Below are 19,430 nucleotides of genomic sequence, written 5' to 3' on the forward strand. Positions count from 1 at the left end.
ACTCCTGAGACTGTTGAACTAGTTATACAAGTAACCTGCCCTCTCCTACCGCTCCTTGTTTTAGTCATGGATGAGGGATAGAAAACAAACTTCCCTAAGTATCATATGTTCTTTAAACAATATAACTCTAACCTACAAGATCACTTTTTCCTTTTAAGCTTTCACATTTCTAAAATTAAAATCCTTGGTAAGTTTTTTTTACTGTTTGGAAGTAACTTGAATAAAAATATAATTTTTAAAAATCCAGTTGAGAATTAATAAATTTTTATAATCTTGATTAAAAGTGTCCCTTCCATTGCTTTGCACGCCATCTCTGCTTCCCACCCATTATCATCACTGCCTAAAGACTCAGCCTTTACCTCAACTCAAATCCCCAGAAATCTCCACTAATTATCCAGCTGGGAAGAGCCCTTTCATTCTCCTATGCCCTGGAGCCTCTTTAAATGTATTATTCTTGTAAAAGGCAATGTGAAATGTGAGAAAGTGATCTGGCCTGGCCATTCCACCTGCCAGAAGGATCAGCAAGATCCTAGCAAAGGGTCAGGCACTGGTGAACACACCTCATAAACAATAATAATAATTATTATGATTATTATTAATCTTATTATAAATAATATTTAATAATTCAAATGATTAGCTATAATGATTGTTTTTATTAATAAATAATATTTGATAATTATTTATCTTATTATTTAATATTTAAAATTGTAATTATTCACATGGTTCATGGTCTTTTCTGCATTGCTTCATCTTCCCAATCACACTGTACACTGTTCTTAGGGCAGTGACTGTATTTCATAGTTCATGACAATGTCAGGCAGCTGGAATATAGTGGAAATTCCTGGAATTTGTGTCAGAAGACCTGGGTTTGAGTCTTGTCATGTTCATCTTCCACATCTGTTTCTTCATTTGTAAAATGGAAATGTGTTCACTGCCTGACTCAGTGGATTGTTGCAAAGGTAAAAATGTAAAGGAGTATAATGTGCATAAAATATAAACCATCTTACAGATATACCTTATCATGATTCCTGGTCTAGACCAGTGTTTCATAAACTTCAGCACAGCAGAATCACCTCGGGGCTTGTTAAACAGGAGTCCCGGAACTCAGCCCCAGCGTTCCTTATTCGGTCGGTGTGGTGTGGGCCAATGATGAGTGTTTCTCACAAGTTCCCCAGCAGTGATGCTGCTGTTGATCTGGGGGCCACACTTTGAGAACCACTGGGCCAGACATAACCTAGCAGAGAGGAAGCGTAGGGACTCTAGGGCCAGACATTTGGCTTGAAATTCTGGCTCTGCCACTTGCCAGCTGTGCGACTTTATCACATTTAGAAATCTCAGCCTCAAGTTCCTTTTCTGTAGAAAGGGTGTAATAACAGTACTCTGCATAAATTGTGAGGACTGAATGATCGCGAAGATGAAATGTAGGGTTCGCCAAACTTTGCTTGGCGTATTGTAGGCCTTGGATGTCTGCTTGTAGCTGTCATCATCGCCGTCCTCGGCGTCAGATTATTTCCTACTCTATGAGAAGTAGAAAAGAAAGATGACATTGGAATTTGGGGTTTCTATTTTCTGTTCCATTGCCCTCTTAAAAACCTCTTTTACTGTGAGATATACGTAGCAATCATGAAGAAAAATCTGTAAATTGCTTTGGAAAAATAGAGTGTTAACAAATTATTACCAAATGAGCACCACATAACCTCCTGCACCCGAGCCAAGAACGAGAAAGTGGCCAGCTGTCACCAAGTCTCTGACACCTATTTGCCAATCATGGCCCTCTTGTACTGCCTTCTGGTGAAACAATATCTCCATGTTTACCGCCTACTTTATTTGTCCTCAGGTTTCTCCCTTGAGCTGTCAAGAGTTGTTTCAACCTTCCAGGATTCTGTTAGTTGGCCTTTAACTTTTATAATCATAATAACCCTCTTTAATCATGCCTTGCTCCTAATTACTTTTTCACCTATGTGGAATCTCAGGCTGATCGTCTCAGGAAGCAAAACGCAATGAGTTTTACAAGGCTTCCCTTGTTCTTTTAACCAGCCGTTTCAGAAATATTTGGGATAACTTTTATGTGTATGTTCCTCCACCTTGGGTACTTCGCAGATCTGCTACTATTTTCCAACCTCTTAGGATCCACTCTTTTTTATGATCCTATATGATAATGTTGTTGTAATTAATGTTATTAACTACTAGTATTTTACTGTTAAGCAATACAGATGCCTTAAGTTCCTTGTGGACTGTGTCTTTTTAGTTGTAACATCCCATACATGTAGAAAAGCTTATTCTTCTTTTAGATTTGATTTGAATTTTTTCATTATTAGATTTTCTTACAGTGTAGAAATATTTTTTTCAATGATCATTAACCTAAAGGTATAAAAGAAACAACAATCGAAAACTCTGGAAATGGATTAGGACTGTTTCTTGGCATGATTTGCTGTCATTGTCAGAAAGAGCAGGCCCATGGTATTGCTCGGATGCTTACAATTAGAGATACATCAGGCCCTTGGGGTATGCGAGTATGTTGGAAATTGCCCAGCCTGAGGAAATGGAGCTTTTGTCATGCTCAATTTACAAGCGAGGCCATTTTGAGAGGGTCTAAATAACCCTGGATCTTCTCCCTGACTGAAGGAAATGTTGAGTATATTGTAGGATAAGAGAAGAAATGAGAAGATTGTATTCTTTACCAAATCCCCAATAACAAAGCCTTAAAAAATGATAGCCATATACTTCAACCATTCAAAGGGCTCCTGTCACTGTGCCCTGTCGCTCCTAGATGCTGGAGGCCTCCATTATACTCACTTTCATACCATTATTTAATAAACCACTCATGTTCTCTTCTTAGATTCCCTGCTGTAAAGAAGAAATTTATGGCAGAACTCAAGGAATTACGGCACAAAGAGCAGAGCCCGTATGTTGTTCAGAGCATTATCAGCCTGATAATGGGGATGAAGTTCTTTCGAATTAAGATGTATCCGGTGGAAGACTTTGAGGCTTCTCTTCAGTTTATGCAGGTAGGCAACATTTTGGGCAGGAGATCCAAGGGGCTGTCAACCTGAACAACTCCCTTCATCAGAATGACTGACTTGGAATGTGAAAACCCATTCACTTGACAATGTGGAAGAAGTCCTACTTTTTCCTCAGTAATGCATAACGTGCTTTGTAACCAAATAATAGAGTTACAGGCAGATAATTTCACTTTTAAGCTTTCATATCACCTTTGAAGTAGGGTGTATAGTGGAATGTCTTACTGGTTGACTTTTTTCTCTTTTTGATCATCAGCTACGGATTGATCTATGAATAAAATATAGCTGATTTTTTGCTTTTTATAATTGATAGCATTGAGGTGGCTATGTTAACATTCTTGGCATCAGAACTTTAAATAATGCAGAAAACTTTTTATTCCTACTACAAAAGAGAATCAGTTTTTTTTTAAAGATTTTATTTATTTGACAGAGATAGAGACAGCCAGCAAGAGAGGGAACACAAGCAGGGGGAGTGGGAGAGGAAGAAGTAGGCTCATAGCGGAGGAGCCTGATGTGGGGCTCGATCCCATCACACCGGGATCACGCCCTGAGCCGAAGGCAGACGCTTAACCGCTGTGCCACCCAGGTGCCCCCAAAAGAGAATCAGTTTTTTTATTTTTTTTATTTTTTTTAAAGATTTTATTTATTTATTTGACAGAGATAGAAACAGCCAGTGAGAGAGGGAACACAAGCAGGGGGAGTGGGAGAGGAAGAAGCAGGCTTATAGTGGAAGAGCCTGATGTGGGGCTTGATCCCACAACACCGGGATCACGCCCTGAGCCGAAGGCAGACGCTTAACCACTGTGCCACCCAGGCGCCCCCAAAAGAGAATCAGTTTTTAAAAATCAACGAAACCATACAGGTTTGGGTGTCAATTCCGTCATGTTTCACATAATGTGCTAACAAAAGAATTGTTGCTAATGTGGACTTTGCAGAACATGTGGCTCTATGAGAATTTATAAAACTTTAATACTGCTGTGAGCTAGGTTTAGTGAAGGTCTTTATCACTGAAGAGCTTAGATATAGGGATTAGACATACAGGCTGTGCCACTTCATACCCACTGAAATGGCTATAATCAAAAAGACAGATAACAGCAAGTATGGGTAAGGATGTAGAGAAATTAGAACCCTCGTACACTGCTGGTTGGAATATAGAAAGGCCTAACAACTTTGGAAAACAGTTTGGCAGTTCCTCAGGGGTTAAATCTAGAGTTGGATGTAAGCCAGCAATTCCACGTTTCTAGGGTTCTATCCAAGAGAAATGAGAATAAACATTCATGCGAAAACTTGAACGCAAATATTCATAGCAGCATTATTCATAATCACAAAAAAGTGAATATTGCCCAAATGTTCATCAACTGATGACTAGAGAAACAAAAGGTGGTATATCCATATAAGGGAATATTATTTGGCCATCAAAAGGAGTGAAGTACTGATACATGCTACAGTATGGATGTACCTTGAAAATATTATGCTAAGTAACAGAAGTCACATATTTTGTGATTCCATTTAAATGAAATGTCCAGAATAGGCAAATCCATGGAGACGGAAAGTAGATTGGTGGTTGTGTAGGGCTTAGAGGAGGGGAGTGCGGATAGAGAGGTTGGAAATGACTGCTAAATAGCACAGAGTTTCTCTGCAGGGTAATAAAAAGGTTCTAAATTTAATTGTGGTGATAAATGTACAATTGTGGGAGTGCCTGGGTGACTCAGGTCATGATCCCAATGGTCCTAGGATCTGGCCCCATGTCAGGCTCTGTGCTCGGTGGGGAGTCTGCTTCTCCTTCTCCCTCTACTGGCTGCTCCCCCGGCTTGTTCTCTCTCTCTCTCTCTCTCTCTCACTCACTCAATCTCTGTCAAATAAATAAATAATCTTTAAAAAAAATACAATTGTGAATATACTAAAAGCTATTGAATTGTACACTTCAAGTGGGTGAATTGCATATTATGTGAACTCTATCTCAATGAAGCTATTAAAAAAAAGAATTTAGGCCATGTATCAAACTTCTTGGGTTTAAATTCAAACTTTAGCATTTACCAGCACTGTGACCTGGGGCAAGTCACCCTCAACCCGTCCCCACCTCACTTACCTTTGTGCAAAGAGGTAATAATGGCACTAACCTTAGAAGGTGGCTCTGAGGATTCTTGGCACATGGTAAGCACTTAGTAACTGTTAACCATTTCTATCCCTCTCTCATATGAATAATTCATGTATCTATGTATTTGAATGATGACTTGAAAGAGTAGTTACACACCTATACAAAATATTGTAGGAAAAGGGCCACAATTCCAGGAGTCATGAAGCTCCATTCTGCATTGGGGAAACCATCTCAATGACTCCATGTTGGCAATGCCTTTCTGGGACTGATGTCTTAGTATAGCATTAGTAGACTAGGGATTTTAGTAACTTTTGTTGGCAGTGGGCCCAATGGTGACTGAAAGTAAGTATAATAGCTAATATGGATATTAACATATCATCACAAATACATGTAGCCTTGGACCCTTCCATGAAAACAATACCTAATAAAGAGTTACTACCAAAAAGGCCGGGAAGGAGAAAGAGGCTGGTGGAATTCTAAACAGGCCAGCTTTCCTATTAAATGATACTCTGGGCCACCAAAATACCCTTTCATAGATAGTAGTCCATAGGCAAAGACATCCTTGCTTGAGGAAGTATTCGAAAGGTTTCTTGCCTGAGGCGGGGGAGGGAAGCTTTCCAGACTTGCTTATGAAACTATCTGAATAATAAACACACCTAAAATGTCAGAGCTAAGAAGTAAACAGCTCTGTGCCTGGGGCTGTCACAGGGCCCAAAATAAGTTTAATATCTTCTTCCTCTCTTCCCATGTTTACCTTCTCTGGGGATCTGTGTTTGTGGGTTAATCAAGGACCCAGGCCCCCACACACTGTATGTGGTCAATGGAAATTTGTCAGCAAAGAATGTCTGAATGAATCAACCAATAAGTCAGTGGATGAGTATCTGTTCCCTGATTGTAGATGTTTTGTCCTTTCAGCACAGTGATTTGAGATAGAAGTAGGAGAGTGAGAAAACCAGTCCTGCAAAATGTCATTGAGGCCATTTTGAACTTAAGTATAAATGCTAGAATCCAGTGATTTTCTTCAGTGGGTTAAGGAATATGCTATGTCCGTGTGTATGATTGAATTAAGAGCTGTTTCCTTAAATTTGTTTAAGTACATTTTATGTGCACATTTCAATCTGTTCTCCCTCCTTTATGCTTTTTTCTACTTCCTAGGAATGTGCACATTACTTCCTCGAGGTCAAAGACAAAGATATCAAGCATGCCTTGGCTGGGCTTTTTGTTGAAATTCTTGTCCCAGTTGCTGCTGTGAGTTAACGTTTTTATTTTTAAGAACTTCTTCAAATTGGATTAGAGAATCACTAATTTCATTAATATACTATTAACATGCATCTCTCTTTTAGGCTGTTAAAAATGAAGTAAATGTTCCCTGCCTTAGAAACTTTGTTGAAAGCCTCTATGACACCACGCTGGAACTTTCTTCTCGAAAGAAGCATTCGTTGGTTAGTAACTGAGCAAGTCCAAAACGCGACACTGCAGAGGCTAAAATCCTTAGGCTGAAATCTATTTGAGAGCCATAATGGGAGCATTACCTATAGCTCCCCCCAAAAGAGGAAGTGTTTCAAAATTTGAAGCTTGCACTTAACGTTGACCATAAGTGGATCACAATAATATAAGGGGATTAGACTGTGTCACCTCATATGGCCCTTCTTGTCCTAAGATTCTCGGTATTTATTTTCATGACTGGCTTAACTTGATTTTTGTTTTGAGTATTTTTTCCAGTCTAAAAGTCAGTTTATAATGACAGTTTATCGTTTTCAACCCCCTGAAGTCTTCACTGGTTCGTTCCTGGCTTGATACTCACAATCAAAATGGAAGCAGGCAGCAAAGGGACTTAGAGAGAGACAGTTGCCCATAGCAAAGATTCTCTGAAGGCTGAGAAGACAATAGTCGTGAAAGCTTTTGTGCAGAAGAGCAGCAGCACCGAAAAGTCTTTTGAATTACCACAACCTTTCGCTCTCAGTGGTGTTAAAAAAAAAAAAAGGCTCTGGCTTATGACTCGACACATGGCATATGAGCTATAATTGCGGTCGTATGGAGGAAGCACGTTCCTTAGGTAGCTGGTCTACTGGCATGATTTATGCCAGTCTTCAAAGTAGGAGCATTGCCACCATTATTTGAGCCGATGTTCAGAGTTGCTTTGCCGGCAGTGGTGACAGACATTCTCATTGTCTACTTTAATAGTCATTGTGAGTAATCACTGCTTTTTTTTTTTTTTTTTTTTTAGATTACTGGCTGGAATTAGAGTTATACTCAATGGTAGCATAGTTCAAAGTCAATTTAAAACCAAGTGAATAAAAAAATGAAGTTAATGGTTTGTGAAGCACAGAATCTCATTGTGGCCATTGTTTTTTTGCTAATTCAATGTAACGGATGAACCAGTTATATTTTTGTTTAAATCTTCACTAGCCTTAATTCTTTGGGTGCCACCGCAGTGTATGTCTGGTTCAGCAGAATGGTGATGGGTTCTGCATATGTATTTTTTGGTCGGCTGCTCATTAGCTTTTCTATCTTCTCCAGTTGCTGTGGGAAACCAGCCCAGTTAGGCAGGAAAAGCACAGTAGCACCTCTGTTTATTCACTCGTAAGCAAATTCCTCCTGTGGTTAAATTTGTCTTGGTGGAGTTTACCAGTGCAATAACATTTCTTTTAGGAATCTTCCTTAATTACAGGAAGATTGCATGCAAAAGAAAATATATACACCTACCTCTTAGACAAGGACAAGCTAGTAGATGTTTATGAGCAAAAAACCCAAAAACATTTTTGAAATTAGTGTGCCTTCCCGCTTTCTCTCTGAGCATTGAGAGTGAGCTAAGATAATGAGTTTGTTTTTAAAATTCATAAATGAAGACTAAATCAGTGAATCGGATTTCCACTTACTATACATGAAACTTATTATACACTTCATAATTCTAGATAATTCCACCCCCATCATCCTCAAAAGGCATTTGCGAAATGCCTACCTCTTCAGGGCCCCCCCTGAGCCTTGTGTTCTAAAGCGTCCTGTTTATTCTGGCCCACAGAGGGAGATGGATAGGTAGCCATTCCAGAGAATATGTGTTACCTGGTTTGTTGAAATCATCTCGTGACCTCACCTTCTTTCTCCTCAGGCCTTGTACCCCCTGGTGACTTGCCTTCTCTGTGTCAGTCAGAAGCAGCTGTTCCTGAACAGGTGGCACATTTTCCTCAACAACTGCTTATCCAACCTTAAAGTTAGTATTTCTCAATTCAAAAATGTCTTTTATAAACTAGATTATGTGTCTGAGACAGGTATATGTGCTTCTGAGAGTGATTCCTAATGTTTGTGGGGGAGTTATCTTATACTATTGGGATAATGAAAAAAAATATTAATAAGAGTTCTCCTTATTAAATGTAGTCAGTCTTATATAAGATTTTATTTATTTATTTATTTTTTTATTTTAGAGTGCAAGCCAGGGGAGGGGCAAAGGGAGGAGGGAAAGAGAATCACAAGTAGACTTCCAACAGGGGCTTGATCTCACGACCCTGAGATTGTGACCTGAGCCGAAACCAGGAGTCGGACGCCTAACTGACTGAGCCACCCAGGTGCCCCAAATAATAGTCAGTTTTAGAAGATGACCAGGGATAAGAGAAATCACTCCAAATTTGGGGAATTTAATCTTTTCTAATAAGGATCACTTTCAGGATAGAATTAAATACCCCTGTATATGCATTAATTATTGCATTTTGTCTAAGTGATTTTAAAAAAGGGAAGCCACACTTCACTGACAGGGCCATGTGAATTGATTTCAGATGCTCACCTGTACTTCTCGCATCCTTCCTCTTCCCCCTCCAGTCTAGGAAAATATTTGGGGGGAAAAGTTCCTTTCTGTGGGAGGATTAACCCCAGTCACAGAGAATACTTATTTCCTGTCATTGTGATTTGTGATTATTTGAAAGTATTCTATTCAAGCCACATGGCAGCCCATCAGCCCTGGGCATTCACTGAACAAGTACTGTGGTGGGTAGGCAGCTAGGCAGCACAGGTGCTGGATGACGAGAGGAATGAAGTCATCGTTCCTAAAACTGAGGAACCCACAGTTAAAACTACTATAATGATTAGCTTTAAAATTGGCTTTATAACTTGTAAGTGGTAAGCATATTTTAAGTTTTAGTGACCTATTGATAAAAGACAACTAAATGAAACCAACCCTAATATAAGTGCAAACTGTACATTTTCTAGTTGTTTCCAGTTGTGTCTTGAAGTTCTTCTACGTGTTTGATATTTGCTGCTTTAGAATTTTTGAAATATATTTAATTATACAATGCCGTATGTGCTTATACATGTTGCCTTGTTTTTTTTGTTATAAGACACTTTAATTTAGTGAAGTGGTTAAGATTAATTATATTATTTTGGCATTTACCATAATTACACCACAATCTGCATTAGAGCTGTTTTAAGCACGGATTGTGAAATCCAAGATTTGAATCATTTCTTTTCTTCAAATTGGCAGTGAAATATAATAGCAGTGGATACAGAATTAAGCTTTTAAGTATTCCGAAAAACAAAAAGCTTTTCAGGGTTATCAATTATTATATAATAGGCATTCTCCGATATTTTACTTAGGGATTTATACATCTGTAATACGTCTCTAACACACAGCCCAATGTCATTTTGTTGTTGTTTCATCCACTTTTAAGTTATTTCAGTTATTAGTTCCAGTTAAAAATATTTTTTGTTCATTTACATTGCACATAGGTAGAAAATGGTCTTTTTGCTCAAAATAAAAAAGAGAAATAATTAAGAATGTTTACAGTGCATTTTTCTATATATGTTATGCTAAGTATGTTTGCCATGAATTTTAATTAGAATTAAAATAATATTTTGCGTGACAGTTTATTTTTGTGGCCAAAAAACCAAAATTTTTTGTTTCAAGTAGGTGCTTTTGAAATATATAGTGGCATAATCTCACTTTGCAATGTAATTGCTTCAAAGTTAAAATATTGGTGCTTTAGTCAAAACCCAGCAAAAAGACTTAATAATAGGGTTATAAATGCCCTAGAGAGAAGTGGAACTACAAGCTGATGGTGTACCCCTATGCAGACATTTCAAGCATTAGGATTTCTAAGAGAATGGCCATGATGAGATCAGAAAGAGTATATAGAGGCAATAGTATAGAGACTGAACCAAATTCCAGAATTCTGTTCATTCACCCAGTGGGTGTGAAGTGCCCAGTGGGTGAGGTGCTAGGGAAGGTGCTAGAAGTGGGAAACAGGGGAAGTCAACTATATTTAAACTAGATATAGACTAGAGTCTCTGTCCTTAAGGAGTTAGCATTTCATTGGCAGATATATAACAAAGTTTCAAAATGCATGATAGAAACAGTGAGGGATATAAAAGTTGAGAGTAGAGAGATACTAGTGCCACTTGTAAAGGTTCAAGACCTCATGAACTATGAAAGAGGTAGTTATTAGGCCAAGTTAAGGCAATGATATTTTACTTTATGGGTAATAAATTGTCGGAATTCACCACCGCAAGGCTGAAAGATATAAAAAGATCCTTGATGAGTTAAAATTGGAATAAAATGGTATCACATATATTAAGAACTAAACCCAGTAGGGATTAAATGAGACCATTTTAGGGGTGCCAGCGTTAAGCTTCCAACTCTTGATTTCCACTTGGGTCGTGGGAAGGGGCCCCACCTCAGGCTCCGTACTCAGCAGGGGGTCTGCTTGGGAGTCTCTCCTTCCCTCTCCCTCTGCCCCTCCCCTCCGTGTCCTCTCTCTCTCTAAAGTAATAAGTGAATAAATCTTTTAAAAAAATGAGACCATTTTAAAATGTCATAAATATACAGAAAACCTTCCAAACCAACTTACAAATACTCCGTGAGGAAAAACTAACATGGCTTCGGAAGTATACTTTGTCTTGAATAGTGTCAGTATTTTATGAGACTTAGAGCCAACCATATCATTTCATGATGACCAGCAGACCAACTCTTCTCCCTGTTTACCTTTCCCCTTTTTGCTTCCAGCACCCTTACCCTCCGTGTGTCCCACTTTCCTACACATGCTTAAGTATAATGAACCTAATGTTTGAACCCTACATGTTGAACTCAGTAGCCATCTTTGATGTGTTCTGCAGAGGGGAGTCATCAAGGTGGCAGCGTGACATATAGCAGAATACAAGTGTGTCTGAGCGTGAAAAATCTGCTGCTTCCAAAGTAAACAAGCTCTCAGATCAATGTTCATTTAATGTCAGTGCCCTGGTTTATCTTCAGAGTCGGTCTGTCGGAAGCAGGCTGCTTTGGTAACACAAACTTGAAGTCTTTATTTACACTTAGTTAAGTAGGTCAACCGTACATTAGCAATATACCCTTGTGAAGTGATGGGGAATTTATGGCACCTTCTTAACACAACACTGACATCTTTCAAGAACTCTGTCTTAGTAGGAACCAATACTTTTTTCTTTTATATATTTAATGTCAGAATCTGAACATATTGAGCAATTAAAATGGATACATCCCTTTCACATCTGCCATAATACACATAATTCTGGAAAAAGGAAATATGTTTTGAAACTTGATTTAATAGTACTTATTTTTTTGTTGTGACTCTCCGTTTATTAATAGTTCTTTGGACGTAGTATTAAGTATTCATAATAACTGTGCTAGTTTCTCATCCTTCAAAATGGATATAATTGGAGCAATTTTTTAATTTTTAAATTTTGTAATAGTGACTATAATATCCTGGAGGTCCAGATTATAAAAACGAAACAAAACCATAAAAGAAACCTTAAAAGTTAAAAAACGTGTTTACTGGGGCGCCTGGGTGGCACAGCGGTTAAGCGTCTGCCTTCGGCTCAGGGCGTGATCCCGGCGATCTGGGATCGAGCCCCACATCAGGCTCTTCTGCTATGAGCCTGCTTCTTCCTCTCCCACTCCCCCTGCTTGTGTTCCCTCTCTCGCTGGCTGTCTCTATCTCTGTCAAATAAATAAAAAAAAATCTTTAAAAAAAAAACAAAAACGTGTTTACTGTATGGTTAATAACAACAATAGCTCTCAGTGGTTGGAGATCTGTGCTGAATAAAAGTGGTGAGAGTGGGCATCCTTGTCTTGTTTCTGATCTTAGGGAAAAAGCTTTCAGTTTTTTGCCGTTAAGTATGATGTTCGGTGGGCTTGTGATATATGGCCTCTTATTATTTTGAGGTTCATTCCCTCTGTACCCAATTTGTTGTTTTTATTGTAAATGGATATTGAATTTGTCAAATGCTTTTCTATATCTATTGAGAAATCATATGATTTTGTCCCTCATTTTGTTAATGTGGTTTATCATGTTGATTGATTTGCAAATGTCGAACCATCTTTCCATCCCTGGAATAAATCCCACTTGATCATGGTGCATAATCCTTTTAATGTGTTCTTGAATTCAGTTTGCTAATATTTTGTTGAGGATTTTTGCATCTATGTTCATCAGGTACATTGGCCTGTAATTTTCTCTTTTTTGTGTGTGCCCTTATCTGGTTTTGGTATCAGGGTAATGCTGGCCTCATAAATGAGTTTGAGAGTATTCCCTTCTCTTCAGTTTTTTGAAAGACCTTGAGAAGGATTGGTATTAAATCTTTGAAGGTTTGGTAGAATTCACTGGTGAAGCCATCTGGTCCTGGACTTCTGTTTTTGGGGAGTTTTTTGATTAGTGATTCAACTTTCTTACTAGTAATTGCTCTATTCAGAGTTGTCTATTTATGATTCAGTTTTGGAAGACAGTATGTTTCTAGGAATTAATTTATTTCTTCTAGGTTTTCTAATTGGTTGGCATATAATTGTTCATAATAGTCCTTTATGATCCTTTGTATTTCTTTTGTATCAGTTGTAATTTCTCTTCTTTATTTTCTGATTCTATTTATTTGAGCCCTCTCTTTTTCTTAGTCTAGTCAAAAGCTTGTCAATTTTGTTTATCTTTTCAAAGAAGCAGCTGTTAGTTTCATTGATCTTCTCTATTGTCTTTTTTAGTCTTTGTTTCATTATTTCCACTCTGATCTTTATTATTTCCTTCCTTCTGGTAACTCTGGGCTTGAACTGTTCTTTTTCTAGTTACTTTAGAGTAACTACTTAACTTAAAGTTAGATTGTTTATTTGATACTTTTCTTGTTACTTGAGATAGACCTATATCGTTATAATCTTAGAACTGCTTTTGCTGTATCCCATAGATTTGGGTTTATTGTATTTCCATTTTTGTTTATCTCAAAGTATTTTTTAGATTTCTCCTTTGATTTCTTCATTGACCCATTGGTTATTCAGTAGCATGTTGTTTAATCTCCCCCACAGTTGTGATTTTTCCAACTTTCTTTTTGTACTTCATTTCTAGTTTCTAACTACTATGGTTGGGAAAGATGCTTGATATGACTTCAATCTTCTTAAATTTATTGAGACTTCTTTTGTGGCCTAATATATGATCTCTCCTGGCAAATGTTCCATGTGCTCTTGAGTAGAATTGTGTACTCTACTGCCTTCAGAGAGAATATTCTGTATGTATATATTAAGTCCATCTAGTCTGTGCCATTTAAAGTCTAATATGTGATTTAAAACCAATATTTCCATATTGATTGTCTGGATGATCTATCCATTGATGTAAGTGGGGCATAAAGTCCCCTACTGTTGTTGTGTTGTTGTCAATTTCTCCCTTTAGGTTTGTTGATATTTGCTTTATATATTTAGATGCTTCTATGTTGGGTGCATAAATATTTACAAATGTTGTATTTTCTTGTTGACTTGACCACTTTGTCATTATGTAACACCCTTCTCTTTCTTTTATTAGTCTTTGTTTTCAAGTCTGTTTTGTTTGATATAAGTATAGCTTCCCCAGCTCTCTTTTGGTTTCCATTGGCACGGAACATCTTTTTCCATCCTTTCCCTTTCAGTCTGCATGTGTCCCTATATCTAAAGTAACTCTCTTATAGGCAGCATATAGGTGAGTCTTGTCTTTTTACCCATTCAGCAGCTCTGTGTCTTTTTAAACTACATTTAAAGTAGTTGTTATAGGTATGTACTTATTTTCATTTTGTTAATTTTTTTTCTGTTTTGTAGTTTCTCTCTGTTCCCCTCTTCTTCTCTTGCTTTCTTGTGATTTGATGACTTTCTGTGGTGTTATGCTTAGGTTCCTTTCTCATTATCTTTTATGTATCTATTATAGGCTTTTGCGTTGTGATTACCATGAGGCTCAGCCTATATATTTAACCGTCTATTTTAAGTTGATAGCAAGTTAAGTTTGAACACATTCTAGAACTCTGCATTTGTATGTTTTTGATGTCACATTGTACATCTCTTTGGTTTTTGTATCCCTTAACTAATTAATATATAGTTATTTTTACTATGTCTTTGAACATTCATACTAACTTTATAAGTAATTAGTCCACTTCCTTTACTATATAGTTACCTTTACAGGTGAGATTTTTACTTTCATGTGTTTTCTTATTACTAATTAGTGCCCTTTGTTTTAACATTTCTTTTAAAGCCAGTTTAGTGGTGACGAACTCCTTTAGCTTTTGCTTGTCCAGAGAAATCTGTATTCCTTTTTAAATTCTAAATGATAATCTTGCTGGGTAGAGTGTTCTTGGTTGGAAGTTTTTCGTGTTTTGTTTTTTTTTTTTTCTTTCAGGACTTTAAATGTATCATGCCACTCTCTCTTGGCCTGCAAAGTTTCTGTTAAGAAATCTGTTGATGACCTTATGTTCATTGTTCATTGACCTGATGTCCCTTGTTCATAACACATTATTTTTCTCTCACAGCTTTTAAGATCCTCTCTCTCTCTGTCTTTAACTCTGACATTTTAATTACAATGTGCCTGAGTCTTTTTGGGTTCATCTTGTTTGGAACCTTCTGGGTTTCCTGGATTTGGATGTCTGTTTAATTCCCCAGGTTAGGGAGGTTTTTAGCCATTATTTCTTTAAGTTTTCTGACCCTTTCTCTCTCTCTTCCTTCTGGAAGCCCTGTAATCAGAAAGTTATTCTGCTTGATGTTGTTCATAGGTCTCTTAAGCAATGTTTTTTTGCTTGGTTTTGGTTTTGGTTTTTTTTTCTTTTTGCTTTTCTGTTTGGTGAGTTCTATTGCTCTGTCTCCCAGATCACTAATTCTTTCTTCTGCTTCATCTAATCTGCTGTTGAACCTTTCTAGTGTATTTTTCAGTTAAGTGATTGTATTTTTCAGCTTGTGACTTCTGTTTGGTACTTTCTTAAATTTTCTGTCTCTTTGTTGAAATCTTTCTGTGCTTCCATTCTTTTCCTGAGTACAGTGAGCTTCTTTATGACCATTACTTCAACTCCTTATCAGGTAAATTATTTACCTCTACTTCATTTCTTTTCCTGGGGTTTTATCTTGTTCTTTTGTTTGAAACATATTCTTCTGTTTCCTCATTTTGCTTGACTCTCTCTGTTTGTTTTTATGTGTTAGGCAAAGCAGGCATCTCTCCCAGTATTAAAGTGGTAGCCCTATATAGGCAATGAACCTTATTGTTTAACATTGCCCTAGCTCTTAGTTGTCTCTGGAACTGTCGTTCTGGTTTTATAAGATCTTATAGAGCTCAGAAATGCAATCCCCCTTGCCACCAGAGCCTGGCATTCAAGGACATCCCCTGTCTGGGTTCTGCATGCCTTTTGGCTTTGGTAGGTCAAGGAGGGTAGGGACAGTTATGGGAACAGCACAAGGAGTGCAAGGCCAAGGCAGTGGCATGGGAGGTGGGAGTGGGCACTGGTTGGTTAGAGTGAGAGTACAAAAATAGTACTTCCCAGTGCCGGCACCAGCAAGGTTGAGAGCAAATGTAAAAATGTCACCCACCAGTGCCTCCATCCCTGTGCAGATTCTTAACAGGCTTTTGCTCCTCTAGCAGGTGCCTTAATATTAGCAACTTTATCTTCTTCACATATGGTCTAGGCTCTTCTCAAACTGCATCTTTTATACTGGGTCCCAGGGAGAGTGAATCTTCATAGGAGCCTTTTAAGAGCAGAATCTCTCTCTNTCCCTACAGCCTTATGGCTCTCCTGGATGTAAGCCCTGTTGGTTTTCAAAGTCACACATTTGGGGGACTCATTTCTCTGGTGTAGGTCCTAAGGGATGGAGTGGCTAACGTGGGGCACAAACTCCATGCTCCTCGGGGAGGAGTTCCATATTTGTGAGACCCCCTCCTCACGGTGGGTCACCACTCTGGGGGTGCGGTTTTTGTCAAGACTGTGTATCTGCCTCTCCTACCTGTCTTCATGTGGCCCGTATATCCTTTGTTGTAAAGTAGCTGTTCAGCTAGTACTCAGGTTCTTTCCAGAGGGAAGTATTCCCTATGTAACTATTGATTTGTTGTGTCCTTAGAAGGAGGTGAGTTCAGGATCATTCTGTGTGACATTCTTGAACTGCCTCCTTGTAGATGTTCTATATAAAGATGTCTTGCTCATGCATCAAGTTTTTCAGCTACTACTCACAGTCTGCTTTTTTTAAGTTGATATTTACTGATAGCCTGCTGTTTGGCGGTCATGGAGGACACAAAAATGAACAAACGAGAATTCTGGAGTTCACAATCTGCTAAGAAATATACAAGTAAAGGGAGAGAATAGCATTCTGGAAGCAGAGAGCAGAGGCACTTGGCAATCTCTCTGGGGTGGAGAAATAGTGGTTGTAATAGCAGGGGATTTAGTAGAGGAGATGACACCTAACTGAATCTTGCCGGGGCGGAGAAATTTTCCAAATAGACCAGAAGTAGGAAAGCATGTGAGGCATTTAGGAAATTGCAGAAGGGATATAATGGCGTGGGGTGCACCAAGCCCAACGTGGAGGCAGGAGGTAGTAATGGGGGAGCCAGATCGCCAGAGGCCCCTCATGTACCACATCATGGAATTTGGTCATTGTCCAGGAGGTGATTAGAAGCCACTTAAGGACTTTAAACATGTGGAAGTAAACAGTCATGTTTGCAGGTAAGAATATCATTTGACGGTGCCAAGAATGGAAGAGAGACAAGAAAACTATTTGCAGAGGCAATTGTAGTAATCAATGAAATCACCTTGAAATACTAAAAATCAAATACTAGAACAGGATCCATAGGTAAAGCAAAGTGAAAACTTAAGTCAGCCACTTGGCTCTTCAGTCTCTGTGGAAGCAAAAATAGATAATCTCAAGCAGGTTCTTAAGAGTAAAAGAATATCAGTCACAATGGGATGTACCAAAAAAAAGTAATTGTGGGTGGAGAGACAGAAAAAAAGAATATAAAATAAATTGAAGTTAAACAGAAGACAGCAATGAATTGTTTAAACTAGAGGTCTCTGTTAATCTCCTTAATAAAACTTAGCTGATGTTTGCCCTGCCCTGTCATGATTCACAGTATGAGATAAGGCACAAGAGAGAATTTTTTAATAACGCACTATGCAAATATAAAATACATATACTCATAAAGAGAAATTAACAAAGAAAGAAACCTCTCTACTGGAAGGGAAGCTCCCCAAAATCAGAGCATGTTTGCTGCTAGATCCTAGTGCTTGGTACATAATAATAGCTAATATGGACAAGAAAAGTGCTAAATATCCTTTATGCGTTAACTCATTTAGTTCTCAACATTCCTATGAGGTAGATAAGATTATCATCTGCAGAAGGGATATTGAGGCCCAGAGAAATTAAGGAGCTTCCCTGAGGCTGGCCACATCACTGATAAATTGCAGAGCAAGGATGGATTCAAACCCAGGCAGTATGTGCCTAGAGTCTGCTTTTAACCACCATGTAAGTGTATCATAGATATTTGTTAATTTGCAGTGACTGGGGGAAGGATAATTAGAATTCCCCCCAATTTTTTAATGATGGAATATTTTAAATGCAACTTTATCAATTTAGTAGTTTATGCAAATTTCCTTTATGTAACCAAGCATGCAAATCAAACAGGCAAATCATAACCCTTTATATATCAACGTATGCTTTAGAAAGTTGGGGTCTTTTTTTTCCCTACAACTAGAAAAGTAGTTATAAAGTTTATTTCAAAGAATAAGCATGGAAAAATATCTGGGAAAACCCTTTAAAAAGAAGAAAAGATTAGTGGATGATGGAAGATAGTTCATACCAGATAATGAAACACATTGTTCTGTTTTGTTTTTTTAAGTTCTTATTTAAATTCCAGTTATTTAACATATAGTATAATATTAGTTTCAGGTGTACAATATAGTAATAAAACACATTTTAAAGCCTCAAAATTTAAAATAATGGGATATTAGCCTGGGAATAGACAGACTAATAAGACAAATTCTAAAAACAGACCTGAAAGCATATAGAAATCTAGAATTTTATAATGCTCACACCAAAAATGTATTCTCTTTCTCCTAAATCTAAAAAACCATTCTCAATTGTCTTTTCCATAGAATTTATTTACATAAATAGTCTAAAAATAAGCTTTATCTGGGGTAATATCTAAATACTTATGAATTCTATAAAAATCAGTATCCAAATTATCTACACTAAGAATAAAACAGCTAAAGCAATCATGACAAGATAAATGAATAAGGGAAGAAAAGTCACATAAAAGCAAAAAAACTATAAGAAAGTTAAGAGTGACATTTAAAGACTGTTAAGCAAACATTTATTGACCCCTTCCCCCCGCAAGAATGGTGGGAATTCTAATAGATGTCAAGGTAAACAATGCCCCTTCCTTTTGGACATCTAAACAAGGCTGTGTGCTAGAGGTTGTATGAGGGTCAGAAGACACTCAGGACAGAAGCTTAGCTTTTATGGGGTCGAGGACATGGGGAGGAGCCAAGGAGCCTGCGCAAAGGAGGGACATTCAAGTTGACTGTGAAGTTTCACCTGATAGAAAACAAGGATGCAGGGACACCTGGGTGGCTCAGTCAGTTAAGCGTCTGCCTTTGGCTCAGGTCATGATCCCAGGGTCTTGTGATCGAGCCCCACACTGGACTCCCTGCTCAGCAGATAGTCTGCTTCTCCCTCTCCCACTCCCCTTCCTTGATGTGCGCTCTCTCTCTGTCAAATAAATAAATAAATAAATAAATAAATAAAATCTTAAAAAAAAAGAGAGAGAGAGAGAAGGATGCAGGGGGTGAGGGAACCCACTCCTGACATGGAAATGGAATGAACACGGCCTAGCTAGAGTTTAGGGAGCTTGTGGGAGAACAGAGGAAAGGGAGGCAGAAAAGGTAGGTCAGAGCTACATAGTGACTTGGTCAGTTATGCCTTGCCAAGAAATGTTACCTGGATCCCACAGGCATGAGGGAAACCACCCAACCCATGATTTTTAAATCAAGAGGAATATTAATTAGAGTAAGATGGACAGTGGGGAAAGAATCAGTTCCTTCCTCTCTGGCTTGTTATTGCCTGGAAGCCA

The 19,430-nt window shown here is 38.0% G+C and overlaps 1 protein-coding gene across 1 annotated transcript in view; it reads left to right on the forward strand.

Annotated features, from left to right (window-relative positions):
* FRY (FRY microtubule binding protein) overlaps positions 1-19,430 on the forward strand; it is a 252,030-nt gene that overhangs the window by 91,602 nt on the left and 140,998 nt on the right. The window contains exons 8-11 of the mRNA XM_008692211.2: positions 2,840-3,008; positions 6,274-6,366; positions 6,462-6,560; positions 8,228-8,329. Of these exons, the coding sequence (XP_008690433.2) occupies positions 2,840-3,008; positions 6,274-6,366; positions 6,462-6,560; positions 8,228-8,329 (463 nt within the window). The remainder of the gene's footprint in view (positions 1-2,839; positions 3,009-6,273; positions 6,367-6,461; positions 6,561-8,227; positions 8,330-19,430) is intronic.

Source organism: Ursus maritimus, unplaced genomic scaffold (genome assembly GCF_017311325.1).
Source record: "Ursus maritimus isolate PB19 unplaced genomic scaffold, ASM1731132v1 scaffold_10, whole genome shotgun sequence".
Classification (NCBI taxonomy): domain Eukaryota; kingdom Metazoa; phylum Chordata; class Mammalia; order Carnivora; family Ursidae; genus Ursus; species Ursus maritimus.